This window comes from Genypterus blacodes, unplaced genomic scaffold, assembly GCF_046128005.1.
Source record: "Genypterus blacodes isolate CSIRO-AG114 ecotype Tasmania unplaced genomic scaffold, CSIRO-AGI_Gbla_v1 ptg000156l_1, whole genome shotgun sequence".
Lineage (NCBI taxonomy): Eukaryota > Metazoa > Chordata > Actinopteri > Ophidiiformes > Ophidiidae > Genypterus > Genypterus blacodes.
Genome location: NW_027466957.1, coordinates 8742463 through 8757889, shown reverse-complemented (window position 1 = coordinate 8757889; position 15427 = coordinate 8742463). Strand labels below are relative to the sequence as shown.

The 15427-nt window shown below is 45.4% G+C and overlaps 1 protein-coding gene across 2 annotated transcripts; it reads left to right on the top strand.

The window, feature by feature from the left end:
* The first annotated feature begins 2 nt into the window (after positions 1-2).
* LOC143013021 (YTH domain-containing family protein 1-like) lies at positions 3-6882 on the top strand. 2 transcript variants are annotated; one of them, XM_076166436.1, is made up of 6 exons: positions 3-226; positions 903-927; positions 2142-2221; positions 2396-4030; positions 4160-4204; positions 4312-6882. In XM_076166436.1, the coding sequence occupies exons 1-6, from the start codon at positions 200-202 to the stop codon at positions 4336-4338; spliced, it is 1839 nt and encodes a 612-aa protein (XP_076022551.1). In that variant the 5' UTR covers positions 3-199; the 3' UTR covers positions 4339-6882. The 2 variants fall into 2 exon arrangements, with proteins under 2 accessions (XP_076022551.1, XP_076022550.1); XM_076166435.1 differs by having other exon boundaries at positions 2396-4039.
* The last annotated feature ends 8545 nt before the right edge of the window (positions 6883-15427 follow it).

Genomic DNA, 15427 nt, shown 5'->3' with positions numbered 1-15427 from the left:
TGGGATACGCACACACACACTCAGCTGAGCCTGCGCCGCTGCCTCCACCTCCACTAGCCTCACACACGCTAAAGCGGCACAAGTAGCCACAGGGAGCTAACTGTGATTGAGCCGTGAAAGTCGCTCTCCAAACCACGGGGCTTGAAATCCAGTCACAAGCTCAGGCTCTGTGAGAATCCACGGACTTGCTTAATGAATTATGTCTGCCACGAGCATTGACCCTCAGGTAGGAAGGACGACGAAGCTCGCTTGTGAGCTAGCTGCCTGCTAGCGTTAGCGACATACTGGGCTACGGCTATTACTCGGAAGTGCTAGCTAGCTAGCCACTGACGTTGGCCGGTGCGTGCAGCTAACTCGTTAGCTACAATCCGGGATGTGGTTAAATGTATTATATAGGCGTTTAAATAAGAGTTGACACGCATATGTTGATCTGTACGCAGATGTCACAGCGTTCTCAAACGGAAATGATATAATTGAGCCATGTAAAGGATAAAACTATGCTTGAATACCTGAAATCTAATAGCCAACCTTAGACAGGCTCCAGCTAATATCTTAAACATCACTGTCAGGCAAACTAACCTGTTCTGCGTTACATGGGTCCGATATTTGAAGTCAGTGGTGGTAAATTAAGTTCTTACTTACAATATTGTTTTTTAGAAAGCCGTTTGGATTAGGAAGAGTAAGTTAGAGTTCAAGTTGTGTGTGATTTGTACTGAAGCCATTTAAGGGAGGTAATGCTATCCGATAAATAGTCGTACACTTGATTATTCTGTGTTTGTCGCGATAGATTGTGTACACGCGTGGTCTCTTCTCAGGTTATAGTCGCGTGTTTATATTTCATAGCAGCTGTAAATGACCATGTTGTCTCAACCTTTCCTTTGCATGATCCAACATGGATGCAGAGATCAAAGGGACAAGCATCTAAAGGTGAGTTACAGCAGTGAGTCAACATCGCTCTGGTTATCTGTTCAGTCTGTGCCTGCTTTTTCTAATCTGAACAGCAGAGTTTGTGCTCATAGTTTGGATTATTCTGTGGCCAAGCACTGGGGTGATCAATACTGCCAATCCATTGGTCACAGAGTGGATTAAAACTTGAGATTCATGCATTAATCTTAACCATACAGCAGATCTTTTGTAGTGATCCCCCCCACCGATTACACATGGTATGGTTTACTAGGAATGTTGGTTGGTCCTTTACCAGCAGCAGTTGATGGTGATGACATTGTTACTCACTGTGTATGGATGATGACGTGTGTGTGAGCTTCATGACAGGCAGGGTCTTGACTCAATCTTAACCTGTAGGCCCGTTTGGCAGCAGAGCGGCCTGATCTCAAAGGTCTGAGGGCTGACGCATACGCCTCGTATTAGAATACTCATGTATTTGCGTACCTCGATTTATAGTAATGTGATAATGAAACCACATATCCTTGTCTTTATTTTCATTTTAACTCTAGGTACAATTTTAGTTTGTATTGCTGCTGACCAAATGAAATATGAAGTGTTTTTTTTAAAGCTCTGATCCCCTCTGGTGATTTCACTGGATGATTAAATTTGCCTCTTGAATTTCATCTGAAATTCAATCTGCTTGAATACACTCGATGGAGACTTTACAGGATACACCTTTACAAGCCCATAAACCCTTGGAATGAATTCTACCACTGTTAAACGGATTTTGTTTTCCTTTGTGTTGACGATGTGTCAGAGAGGCGTTGACTCGACTCATTGTTAACAATTAGACATCACGAAGGGAACGTCTAATATTTTGTCCACCACACTCAAATAACGTAGGAGTTTACATTTCAGTTAACACACATGTACATATACACACACATTTGCACACACACAGCTGTATCAGCAGTACAGTAGAGGTGATCAGCTTGGAGATGTGTGGATATGATCTTTTTGTTTTTATTCTAAGAGCAACCACGACAAATTAAAGCATGTTGCGTAACATAAAATTGTAATAACCATTCAAGTGCAGTAAACCATAGAGCAAGGCATAAGAAGAGCTACAAACATAGAAAAAAGTGTGTGTGTGTGAGAGAGAGATTGCTTATGTGCATCTGTGGCAATTTACAATACACGTGTGTACACACACACACATTTCAATGTGCATTGATGTGATTTTTGTGTTGTTGCAGTGCAAAATGGTTCACTGCATCAAAAGGAGACTGTCCATGACAATGACTTTGAGCCGTACCTCACTAGTCAATCAACTCAGGTAAACATTTTTTTTTTTTTTAGCAATTTCCTTTTTAACTTACTGATAGATATACATTAATTTAATCTCATATTAGAATTGTAAAAAACCATTGTGAAACATTAGTGCATATGAACTTTCTAACATGTCAGTGATTTGCTTATGTTGTGGCCTTGCTGACTCCTGTGTATCCAGAACAACAGCTACCAGTCCATCACCGACCCATACCTGTCCAGCTATTATGCCCCCTCGATTGGATTCCCGTACCCCCTCAGTGAGGCGCCCTGGTCCACAGGAGGAGATCCCCCGATTCCGTACCTGACCCCCTATGGACCCTTGAGTAATGGAGACCATCATTTCATGCCGGACACATTGTTTGGACAGCCAGGGGGGCTGGGCAGCAACATCTACCCCCACAGGTTTAACTTTTTCCCAGAAAACCCTGCTTTCTCTGCTTGGGGCACAAGTGGCTCCCAGGGGCAGCAGACTCAGAGCTCAGCTTACGGTGGGAGCTACAGCTATCCTCCCAGCTCCCTGGGAGGCACCCTAGTGCCTGATGGTCAGACGGGCTTCCACAGTGACACCCTGAACAAAGCCCCCGGTATGAACAGCCTGGAGCAGGGTATGGTTGGCTTGAAGATTGGAGGCGATGTCACTGGCCAGGGTTCTGGGGTGAAGGCTGTAGGTTCTGTGATAGGTGGACATGCAGTGGCAGCCACAGGGAACGGGTCCACGCCTATTGGAATGCCCCCGCCCAAACCAACCTCCTGGGCAGCCATTGCCAGCAAGCCAGCCAAGCCGCAGCAGCTGAAAGCTAAGGTGAAGCCAGGCATGCCCACCCCAGGGGGAGCGCTGCCTCCACCACCCATCAAACACAACATGAACATTGGCACCTGGGACAAGGGCCCAGTTACTAAAGTAGCCACAGCCCCCCTGCAGCACCAGCAGCAGGCTTTGGGCCTGCAGCATGCCATGACAGCTCAAGCCCAGATGCAGCAAGGACCCATGCAGCCTCCCCCCCAGTCTTTGCTGCAGCCCCAGATTCAGCCCATGGCCTTACAGCCCCAGCATCACCAACACCATCAGCCACCACCTCAGCCCTACCAGAACCACGGCCAGCCCCCGCCACCCCAGACCCGCTGGATAGCCCCTCGCAACCGGAACCAGGGCTACGGCCAAGTGGGCCCTGGCCATGACGGTAGTGGCATGATGGGAGTGGTTGGTGGTGGGAACTGCGGCCCCCTAACTTGTGCCAGCCAGGGACCTGGTGTAGAGTCACACCCAGTGCTGGAGAAGCTGCGCGCCAACCATAGCTACAACCCCAAGGACTTTGAATGGAACCTGAAGAACGGCCGTGTTTTCATCATTAAGAGCTACTCTGAGGACGATATCCACCGCTCCATCAAATACTCCATCTGGTGCAGCACGGAGCACGGCAACAAGCGGCTGGACTCAGCTTTCCGGGCCATGAACGGCAAAGGCCCCGTGTACCTGCTGTTCAGCGTCAACGGCAGCGGTCACTTCTGCGGCGTGGCGGAGATGCGCTCGCCGGTGGACTACGGCACCAGCGCCGGGGTTTGGGCGCAGGACAAGTGGAAGGGCAAGTTTGACGTGGACTGGTTGTTTGTTAAGGACGTGCCTAACAGCCAGCTGCGCCACATCCGCCTGGAGAACAACGACAACAAGCCAGTGACCAACTCCCGCGACACCCAGGAGGTTCCTCTGGAGAAGGCCAAGCAGGTGCTCAAGATCATCGCCGCCTACAAACACACCACCTCCATCTTTGACGACTTCTCCCACTATGAGAAGAGGCAGGAAGAGGAAGAGGAGGTGCGCAGGGTGGGTACAGGCATATCAGTGTGACCCACTCCAGTATATCAGTCTTTTTTTCGATCATTGAATTGTTTGTTGTTGTGTGACGTGGCCTAATCATCTTTCTCCATCTGCTCCTGTTGACAGACATTTGAGCCTCCACAAATACAGAACCGCTCCAGATTGGATCAGGTAAAAGCCTTTTTTTTTTTTATTTAACCATTATATCTTAACCAAAACACAGACTGTGTGTTCCACTGCATGTCTTTAATGTTAACTCTTGTTTCTTTTCCAAACAGGAGCGCCAAAACAGGAATAAACAATAGAAGACATTTGGCTCGATCAACATTTTCACTAGGACTTTTTGATTTAAGAGCCAGAAGAATATGAAAACACAACCAGGCCCTTTTTTTTCCTATTTAATCCCGGTGAATCTCTGCTGTTGTCGAATCATGCTTTACTTTGCCCCATGTACCACCCACTTCTTGTGCAGGGATAACAAGCTGATTTCATGTATTACCAAGCCACCGCCACAACTCTTTACTTCAGTTTAGGTTTATTTTTTTCCCCTTTTATTTTAATTTTTCTACCCCTTCTTGCCATCTTGTTCTCTCATCAGACTGGTTTTCTCTCTCCAGCCCCCCCATCGCCTCTGTCCAATTGAATCAGGGTTTGACTGCACCACGGAGGAAAAAAAGAAAATCTGCCACTTTATATTTCAGTACAATCAGGAAACGGATGTGTCCTGCCCCTATTTGTCCAGTTGGGGGCAACATTGCCATGTTTCAAAGTTTAACTGTGCCAACAGGGTTGGAGGATCCCAAAGGCAATGTCGGACTTGGAACTGTGTGATAAGAAAACTTCAATGGTTTATCTATTTTTCATTCAGATCAACAAAATCTCTATTTTTTGGCTTACTACTGACAATTTTCATTTCAGAAACCCGTTTTCTGGAGCCTTAATGTTTTGTTTTGTAATTATTGATGACTTCTCAAAAGAACTGCTCAAACAGTGACAGTGCTGGAGAAATCAGGGATAGTGTGAAGTCACACAGGACTCGAGACGTTTCAGTGGAGGAATTGCAAAGCCCTCTGGGAAGGAAATAACTGACGTGTGTGTCCTCCACAGCCAGAACTCTCAACCATTTTAAATCAAAAAATTGTACTTTTGACATCCATCATGCCCCTCTGCTTCGGTTCCTTTCAGTGTTTGTCTTGAAGGGGTCTCGTGTACGTTTCATCAAGAGATTCAGCTTTGCGTATGCTGTCCAGTCTGAGAGAAATGTTACATCCACCATTTTAAATTGTTTTATTATCAGAATTACGTAATGATGTAACTGCTACATTTGAATGAACTGTCGCTTTTTGCGTTTTTTTCTGTTGCAGAACAAGGGGGGAAGGGTTCACGTCTTTGTCCACGCACCATTGTTCTGTCTTAATCCTTCTGTTTTTTCCTCTTTAAATTTGGTTTTGCTAAGTCTATCATTTGTTTGTAATGCTAAGCTTTAACGTAGGAGCCTATATAGTCATGGAGAAAGCCTAAAAATGTATAACCTAAAAATTAATGTAACTGATTTACTATTGAGTAAGAAAAAATAAGAATGAAATGTGGTTTCTGTGTGTTTTTTGGTTGTTGTTGCAAGAAATAGTTTGTCCTAGATTGAAACCATTGATTGTGATACAGTGAAGTACTTTCAGGTATGTTTCAGAGAAGAAAAAAAAAAAAGATTGGGGATTAGATATAAAAAAGACAAAGTGGCTAATAGAAATGTGTGCTCATGCATGGCAGACTGCAGTGCGTTAGGTCTGCTGGAGATGCCCTAACATGCACCCTGCAGCGTGACTGTGAGGTGTGAGTGGCAGTGTTGCTGATGTTCCTTTTGAAAGGACAGTGTCCCCCTGTTCTCATCGCCGCTTTCACAGCATCTAAATCAGAATGGACACTGGTTCTGAACGTTTGAGAATGGCAGGTTCTCACTCCTTGATTAGCTGAACTGTTTTATGTAATGCAAGATTATGCAGAGAGGAATACTGTTGGTCCATGCTGGCATCTCCTCTGTGGTTTTCAACTTTAATGTGTGAGAGTTGGAACCCCGGGTGGCTATGCGGTATTCACATTGATTTGACTGATATTGATACTGATGCAATACTGGCAATTGCACCTGTTTACATAACACTGCCTGCACTCATGCAGTACATTAAGTGGTTTAGTCTCTTCAGACTATTTATATGCTGTGTGATCTGTTTTGAGTCTGTCAGGTTTACCCCTTGTAGTTTGACTTAAATGGCAGAAATACTGCACTTTGCTGAGGTCAGTTCATGTGTGAGAATGAATGTGTCTGGTACAGCCATGTGAAGCATATCTGCATTGTATCTTACCTGGCCAGTGTATCCCCTGGAATACAGAGAACAGACCTGTAAACCTCTAATAGGATCCCTTCTTCTCTTTTACCTGCACTAATTAACAGTAAAGGCTATTTCAAGCAATACGGTGTGCGCCCTTCACGCGTTTGCCTTCACCAGTACCGCTCTCTTTTCAACCAGTGCAGAGTCAGGGGGGGGGGGGGTGAGAAGCTAAGGGTGCCATGGGAGTCGCAGCCACAGCGGTCTTTTCCTCAGGAAGCATGAACTGGTTGTGATTATAGTACAGGGCCTACATGCACGTTAATGATTGCTGCATAAGACAAATGTCAGGTTAGCCATGAAAGTATATGTATCATCACTACAAAAGGAGTAATGACATGAAATGTTAAACATTGATTATCTTATAGACCACAGTTGTAGTGGGCATAATACCTTGTTTAAAAGATCTATCTTGGTTTTTCTTTATAGAAGAAATCAAGCCTTAATAAACTGTCCATTCAGAAATGACATGGTCTTCATCTCTTGAATTCTCTCCATGCTTATACAACAAACCGTTTTGACGTCAAGCAAAGTGAGGACACTGAATAGGGCTGCTTTACTGAAAGCTTTTCTATACAACCTTCTTTCTTTTTGTGTTCATCATGCTACAGTTCGCTGACTTCATTTGACCTAGAAATGTTCGACCTCATCGTTTGTGATGAAGGCAGAAGCCGTCTAAGGAATCATTTAATTGACTGTATAGGTGTTCATGCTGGTAGGGATATTTATTTATCTTTAAAGATGTATTTAGCTTTTTAAGAAATATTGCATCACATACTTGTGCATTATTGGGTGACTAATCTGATCGGACTGCAGGTTTAAAACCATGTTACATGATGATCCTGCAGAACTAATTCTCATAGCTGACATGCCCTGTGCACATCCTGTTAAGGCTCTGTAATAGAACATAACAGCTCTGGCATTCCAGGCTTAAACATGTACAGTTGAGCATAAAGTTGTCCAAACATTTATTTTCCCTAACTTGATGGGAGCTCTCCGTGGTGCTGATCTCCACTTCTAAAGGAGCCGCTGGTGAGATGCAGCATTCCTGTCGGCTGATAAGTGTCAACGTGAGAGAATGATCATGTTATCTGAAAATGCTCCAGAATAAAATGTAGTTTGTTTTGTGTTAGACAGCAGAATGTCGTGTTTAAAGCACGACATTCCGCTGCAGCAGAGAGATTTTCAAGGATCTGAAAAGAATGAATTTTCATTAGAAACCACTTCAGCAGTTCTTGTGCCTGCTGCAAATTTATCTGTGTGTTGTGAAAAGAACAAGCTTTCTACCCCACTTTAGGGGAAAAAACATCAGATCAGCTGGAGAAGTACTGCTGGCAAGCTTAGAAATCAGGGTGTTGTGTACATTTTCTCACAAAAAAATCACAAGAACAAGCAAATGACTCAGTATAACTCAGGCTTTATTTGTTGTTGCATCATTACAAAGCACACATTACAATTGACATTTTAGCTGGTGGAATACAACCATACACACTATTATATTTAGATACAGGGCCTTTTCCAGCCAGCTTCCATATGATCCAGGGACGGAAATAGACCCAGGATTTTGGACGGTAAAGTGCCTCATGTTGACGTCACAAAATCTAAATTCCGTAGAAGACTGTAGTCATGAGTACAACTGTTCATGTTCCGTCTTGTGCTTGTTTGTTGTAATCACCATTCCTGTCTAAAGGAAAGCTGACTTGGTTAGGAAAGCCTATTATGTGGCAGCAGGGCCGGATGTTTATAGGACGTATAGGACATTTAGTGTGAGATAGACCTGCACTACAAAGAGCTTATCTGAAGGTTAGTATAGGACATAACACAATCACTGCATGCCAGGTGCTGTTTCTTGTATGTTATTAATAATTAATAACTATTTCTCATATTTCCTAATTAATGTTTATGTCATCTTTACTAATGATTACCTATTTCTCCTTTAGAAATCTATGGCCACCACCTCATCTCGCTGTGAGCTTGAACGCTGCGCTGACAGAAGGACGCCTGTAGGTGTCGTTGAATCCCCTATATGTCTATACGTTGACTCCCTCCGACCAAACACTGCAGCCACCATCGGTTCATCTCCACCTGTGCCGTGGCTCTGAGCTTGGAGTCACAGAGTGAAGGTATGGCTGACTGGAGCTGTTGACCTACTTTTGATCTTTAAATAATTTATTGCTGACCAGTTTAAACCCCCCCACTACCAAATCTGCTGCCTAGACTATAACAGGCGCACAATATTTCAATCTGTCAACGTTTTGTCTCAAAATGTGTGTGTGTGTGTGTAGCATTAGATAGTTATAGGCTTTGCCATCAACGCCCTCGTATTGGTGAATGTTTTCATTATCGCATGAAAAAGCAAACAGACACTAAACCTGCTCCATCAAATGCACCTGCAGAATATTTTTTATTTGCAATATAATCTGACTGTCGAACGGCGTGACCTTTCATTTAACGATAAAACGAAATAAAACGATTCCCTTTTTTGAGTGGAGAAAACTGATCACACACATACGTACACACACACAATTCACTCATCGCGTCCTGGAGTATTCTCACGTTAAAGACGCGGGGGCATGAATACAACACAAAGCCCCAAGATGTCGCGTAAAAGCCCGAGCTACAGGCCGAGTGACCCTGCTGGCGGGGATCCAGTTGTTCTCGTCATGCAGCCTGTGCGCGCGCGTGTGTGTGTGTCGGATCCTGCGCGTGCTGCATACTGCGCTCCTTTGCCATGAGTCTACAGAAAGCAGCGTGCGTGACCGAGGCGGCCTATAAAACACAACACAACACAACTTTGACGAAACCGAAAATTTCTTGCCACAAAAGCATATTCAAGTGCGCATTGCGACCAGTCGACGAGACTCGAACGCACACACACACACAATCTCTTTCCCTCTAACTCACTCACTCAGACACACGCACATAATTGAGCGACCGTTTTGCCCTGATGCGACGATAACCTTGTCACATAAGGGTTAAATAGTAAACAAACCACTGAAGTTTCCGGCTTGTCAAACAATGGAGCCATGTAGCCTCCGTGCTGTGTGTAGATTCCTCTCTTGGCATTCACCGCGTGCCTTAATTGTATGGACATTAAATCAAGGTCCGCTGTGAACACGCAGAGTGACAACCCTTCTTCTTCTTCTTCGTCTCCTTCTTCTTCTTCTACCCCTTTTTATTCTCGCACAGGTCGCCTCCTCGCGAAGCCCCCCCAAAACAGACCGCGCGCGCGTGTGCAGCCTCCGCGGCCGCCTGACCTCCGCCGCGCGCTCAAACCCGCCGCATCTGTCGTCAAGGAGGACGCAAGACCGCATGACTGCGACTTAAGTACAGCTCCCGTTACCGTGCGCGCGCTCGGCTCCGCACGCGCGCGCGCGCACACACACACACACACACACCTAAAAGCCGATTTCGCAGCACACGCACGCGCACACCCACGCGCACCCTGTCAAGATCTTAAAGCCGATTTATAGCCTAGCACAGCAATAATACGAGCGCAATCTGTCTCCAGCGTCTTTGGATTCTGCGCAAAAAAAAACTGAAAAAAAACCCCCAACAATGATATCACTGCACCATATAGCTCGAGACTGAAACTCCATCAGCAGCAACCACATGACACCAATCACATTTCGCACCAAAGACAAGCAACCACTAAAACAAGCGCACCATTTTTTAACCATCAACCGTCACCTCCTTCTGCGTATCAAAATTGTGCGGTTGCGCGTCTTTTACGCATCTCCTTGCCGGCGTACGTTAGCACAGAATGACAGGTGCCTCCTCCAAACCACCGCATTTACTACGTTACTCTGACCTGAACAAACAACGGAAGAAGAATGGAACACAAAAAGGAGGCAAACGGTGGCAGCAGCAGCAGCACACACACCGCTATAGTCGTACATCCCACAGCGAGCAGCACTGTATGTTCCATTTAACTTGGCTTGTGTGCAGTTCCTCGACTTGTCCATGATCAACGCCCCTCGGACAAAAAAAAAAAAACGCGCGATGCCGCCTCTCTCCTCTCACACAGCTGATAACCTACGCAGAGCTACTTTTACATTGGGGCTAAATCTGGACTAATGTAAGGCGCTCGGATATGCGCCACACACACGCTCTCTCTCTCAGTCTCTCTCTCTCTCCCCCTCGCTCTCTCTCTATCGTGTCCCTATGAGCGGCAGGCTGGGTGTCTTTTGTCTTCAGAAAGGTCCTCCCTCCACGAAGAGTCACTCGGTTCCCTTTCGGTCGGGTGTCTTTTCTTAATCTGACCCATTTCAGGTTCAGTCCAGCCCTGGATGCCCGCCCCCCCCCCCCCCCCCCCCCCTCCCCCTCTCTCTCTCTCTCTCTCTCTCTCTCTCTCTCTCTCGCTCTCTCTCTCTCTCTCTCTCTCTCTCTCCCTCTCTCTCTCTCCCTCTGTCTCTCGGGCTGTGTGATCCACTGCCTCACGGATTAGAGCGCCCCTCTCTTCCCATCCCAGACAATTGCGAGTCTCTGCTGATTGGGCTTCGGCGCAAGCGGATTACATGGGCGCACAATGACGTCATGGCCCAGGGCCCAAGCCCCCACCGCCAGAGCCTCCACCACCTCCTCCTCCTCCTCCCCCATTAAAAACCAAATCCTCATCAGCCCCAAATGTCCTTGAAACCACCGGCCAGACTTTCTGCAGCCTGTCATGCATGCATGCGTCGGGTCAGACACTCTGTTTAGAGCTCACAGATCAGAGTTGCAGTGGGTGGGTTGCATTTACTAACAGATGCATGAAGCCTTTACACAGAATACGGCCACATAACATAATGGCTCTATGTTAGCCTCCCTGCAGGGTGACGGCCTGTGCTGGTTGTAGGCGTGCAGGTGCAGGCCCACTGGTTAAGTGTGACCTTCACACTCTGATCCTCATTAAGGTAATTTTCGTTTTCAAAGAAACCTACATAAAGTTATATTCATCTCCATGACAACCAATACACAGATAGAAGTGCTGTTTGACCCTGTAGTCTTTATTAATGAGCCTGCTGAGGAGTAAGGACAGGATGTAGCCAAAAGGTTCATAAAGCACTCTGTAAATCAAAGGTAGTTACCTCTACACATGTATTAACCCTTTCACTGCATCCCTAGTGATTTAGGCGCACAGGTGTGTATCTGATATTTATCTTATTTTGGAGCTGAACACCTCGTGCAGTGAATTTTTTCCTTTGCCAAATCTGCAAAAGGCCATTGTGACGACTTCCGCTCGTGCACTAAGCGCTGTGGATCTCATGGTACCAGATGGTCAAGGCTAACACATCGCACACAGCTGCTGCAGTATCACTACACTTTGATTCAAAAAGGAAAGATAAGTATGCATCACACCTTTGCATGCTTGGAGACATATCCGCATCCTCTTTTACTAACATGTTATCAGTATTTGGAAAAATCTGCAAATGTTACATATTAATTTATTATAAGGATAGTTGGGTATGTGAAACAATATACCTAACAATTGTACCTATAGCCTTTCAGATAAAAGCATATGCATTTAGTGTTGTTACAATATATATTTGCTTCTCTTAGCAGTATTTACCATGCATTTAGATTGTTCAGATGTTAATGTTTAGGTTAAAATATCCTTGTTTAGTATTTGAGTCAGTTTATTCTTCATTGGACAAACATCCTCTGGTAGTGGCTGCATGGTTCGTCTCCTTCTCTTTGCTGGGCCTGCTTGTATATGCCTGCATGGCCCACCAGCAATTAGTGCAACTGAACACTGTATTTTTTTTTTTTTAAATAGTTCAATCTGAGCAGCTCACGTGCAGCATTACAATTTGCAGCATCACTATATTTCCAATAAAATCCTATACGAATATAATGATGTTGAAGAAAATGTCACAGGGTTTTCAAAACGTCTCTCCCCCCTCTCTCTCTCTCTCCCCCCTCTCCCTCTCTCTCTTATTATCTACCTCCCACTGCTGGCTGAACAAAGAGCTGGAGAGGAGGAACCGTCAGCGGCGTTTAGGTTGAATCCGCTGCCCTTTACTCTCCATAAGTGAGACTATACAATCGCAAATGCGCTCTTTATCCAAACGCGCATATTTGTTAACTATTTCACGAGGCCTTCATCTCTGCCTCCGCCGCAATCTACATCTCAAAACCAGCGTCTTGCATTTGCATTAGTGCAAGTCAATTCAGTTGTGCATTTATAAGGCCTATTAGCTTCCCATAGGCACAAAATAAGGAAAACAACCTTGCCAGCCTCCAGCACGCACAGGCCACCTGCTTACAGGAGAAGCGTCCCTTTGTCCACGCAGCCTGCTGAGAAATCCACGGCGGCTTCACATCACAAATCCTTTGTTCGTGTTCTTACTCTGGTTGCGTGTATCCCATCCTCCAGCTATGAGCGCCATACTGAGGCTCCATCATCGTCTCTGCGTCCGGCGCCGTTTGCGGGCCTCCGGTTGCGTGCATGTGCAGCGGAAGCATGCATGTATAGCGCCGAGCCTTCATGGAGCAGAGTGCCTCGGCGTCTCTCCCCATGCACGGCGCAGCAAAGAGAGAGAGAGCGAGAGCGAGAGAGAGAGGGAGAATGTGAATTGAATCGCAGTCGCTTTTCTCCTCTCCTCGCTCCCTCCACCGGGCTGAGCGGCCTCCGCGTCTTAAGCTGAATGAAGGGGGAGTTTTCCCTGTGCATTACAATGACATTCAGGCCCTCATTCATTCAGCCACTGTCTAACGGTCTTTGGACAGCAAATGCACCCCCATCGGGGGGTCGCAGCCCCCTCATTACACCCCCAATCCAAACTCGCAGCCCCCCACAATAGCCCCAACAAAAGAGAGAGGAGCCTCGGCCCCAGTTGTGCGAGCTGCGGCCCCTGGACTTTTTGAGGTATGCTGGGAAAAAATGTCACCCGTGTGTTTGAATCGCACTCGCAGAGCTCCAGTTCAGATCATTCCCCCAAACAAATATGGATGCTGATGTGATTCACTTCTCCATGTCCGACCTCTGCGCTCCGGACACTCCGGAGGAGGAGGAGAAGGAGGAGCAGCTGGGAAATGGGAGATTTAAGCAAGGTGTGATTTAACACGCAACAAACACGACCTTATGTAATTATTTTGATTCATAATAAAACGCTTGACCATGAATTATAAATTTGGAGCAAACAGAACAAACAGAAGAGGCGTAAAGAGACGGAGAGGTGAGCTGTGTAATGAGGAGCAGGATCATACTGGGCTCAGGCCTCTGCGCAATGAAGAATAACGCCAAAGGAGGAGCGTTTAGCTTGTTGTTACTGCGCCAAATCTCACTGCCGTATATCTATTAAATTATTGTATCATTTCAAGCTGCAGTGTGAACCCGGAATAACAATTGTCCCGTTAAAAAAATAGTCGACGTCCAAATAACAATAATAAATTAGTATCTGCAACAACTGCAAAAACAGGAAATATATGTGATATTAAATGATGTAAAATTGAATGCTATTTTTCTAAAGGAGTCAGGATTCACTTCACTCGTTATGATGCACAAGTTCACCTGAGAAAACGCACAAATGTGAAGTTCTGTGCTTTTCCAATTTTATTTATTATTGTATCGCCGCACAAGCTGGTCAATGATTTCTGAATATTAATAACAACACCAATAATAACGACATTTATAACACCAATAGGAATAATAACAATATTTATAATAATAATAATAATAATAGACGTTGAGTAAGACATGGTTCTGCGGTGTGGAGCTCGCGCGCACTTTCCCAGGGAAATCATACCGATTTCCGAAATGCAGTTGAAGGCCCCGGATAGGCACAGCTGGACGTCTGCTCCCGGGCCCATTGATGGGGAGGAGGGAGAGGTCAGCGCCGTGGCCCGGTGGGCAGAACCGCACTATAAACTCACTATTCACGCTTTATAATTTATAACCTGAGCCACTCTGGTCAGGTGATCAGAAGCGTTTCGGGCGTTAAAGCGTTAATTCCACCTACGTGTGACGTTCGGTGGCGCCTATAGCTTCATTCGACATGGCTGCGATACGTCTTTGTGATATATTTTTTAACTACTTTGATAATTTCTTTCCTTTTATTTTTTAATTTAATTTCCGCTCTTTGTTTATGGCTACAGGAGGCTCCATTCCTGCCCGCTGGAAACGGTCCAGTTTCAAACATTGCTAGGTGAAGTTCATCATAGAGAAAACGCGCAATCTTAGTAAAAAAAAAATTTGTCCTCCCCAAAAGCCTCACACACTTTCTTACTGGCACAGCTACTTGTTTGGAGAGGCATATAAAGAGGTGTAATTTTGCAAACATTTCTTAAGTGCAGAGAGCCAGAAGGACCCTCTAGTATTGTCCAGGGAGAGAAAGAGAAACACATTGACAAAGGGATCCATTGTTCCCAGTGAACAATTCAAGGGGCCTAGTGAGCTGTCCTCTGCGATCAGGCAGCGGGCCGCTGATTTGAATGCAAGGGGCCCCTCCAAGGAGAAATGGTAATATATGGCAAGATATAACAAACACCAGCCTACATTAAACCATGCAACACTGCTGTTACCACCTCCTGTATACACACAAACACACACACACACACACACACACACACACACACACACACACACACACACACACACACACAGAGTAAAAGTGAGAGAGAGAATAACTGTGGTGTGAGTAAAGCAGCACAAAGTTGGAGTAAAGTTTACTGCAAATTGGTGATGTAATCTCCTGTAAGGTCTCTCTGTTTTGATGATAAACATTTGTTTTTGCAGAGCTTCAGTAAAGCTGTGTGTGTGGTGTCAGGTAATATTCCTGGAAGAAAGAAATCCCAATATGACATTTCAGAATTATACTACTATAATTGGAAACACTGGAAAAGCAATTGTAGATTACAAAAGAGTTTCTGTAGCTCCTTGTGACAATAAACATGACAGGAGTTTAAAGACTATCCTCTACTGTGCTGCCATCACAAGGCTGCATGCTGGTATCATTCATCTCTATTAATAATTTTAAAAGGTGTTCATCTGATAATTAAAAAAAACAAACATATTTTCAAAATCCGTTAT

Excerpts from the sequence above, each read along its gene's own strand:
- LOC143013021 (XM_076166435.1), top strand. The coding sequence starts at position 200 with ATGTCTGCCACGAGCATTGACCCTCAG. Across the intron at positions 928-2,141 it reads AAAGGGACAAGCATCTAAAG|TGCAAAATGGTTCACTGCAT; the intron begins GTGAGTTACAGC and ends GTGTTGTTGCAG. Across the intron at positions 4,040-4,159 it reads AGGAAGAGGAGGTGCGCAGG|ACATTTGAGCCTCCACAAAT; the intron begins GTGGGTACAGGC and ends TCCTGTTGACAG.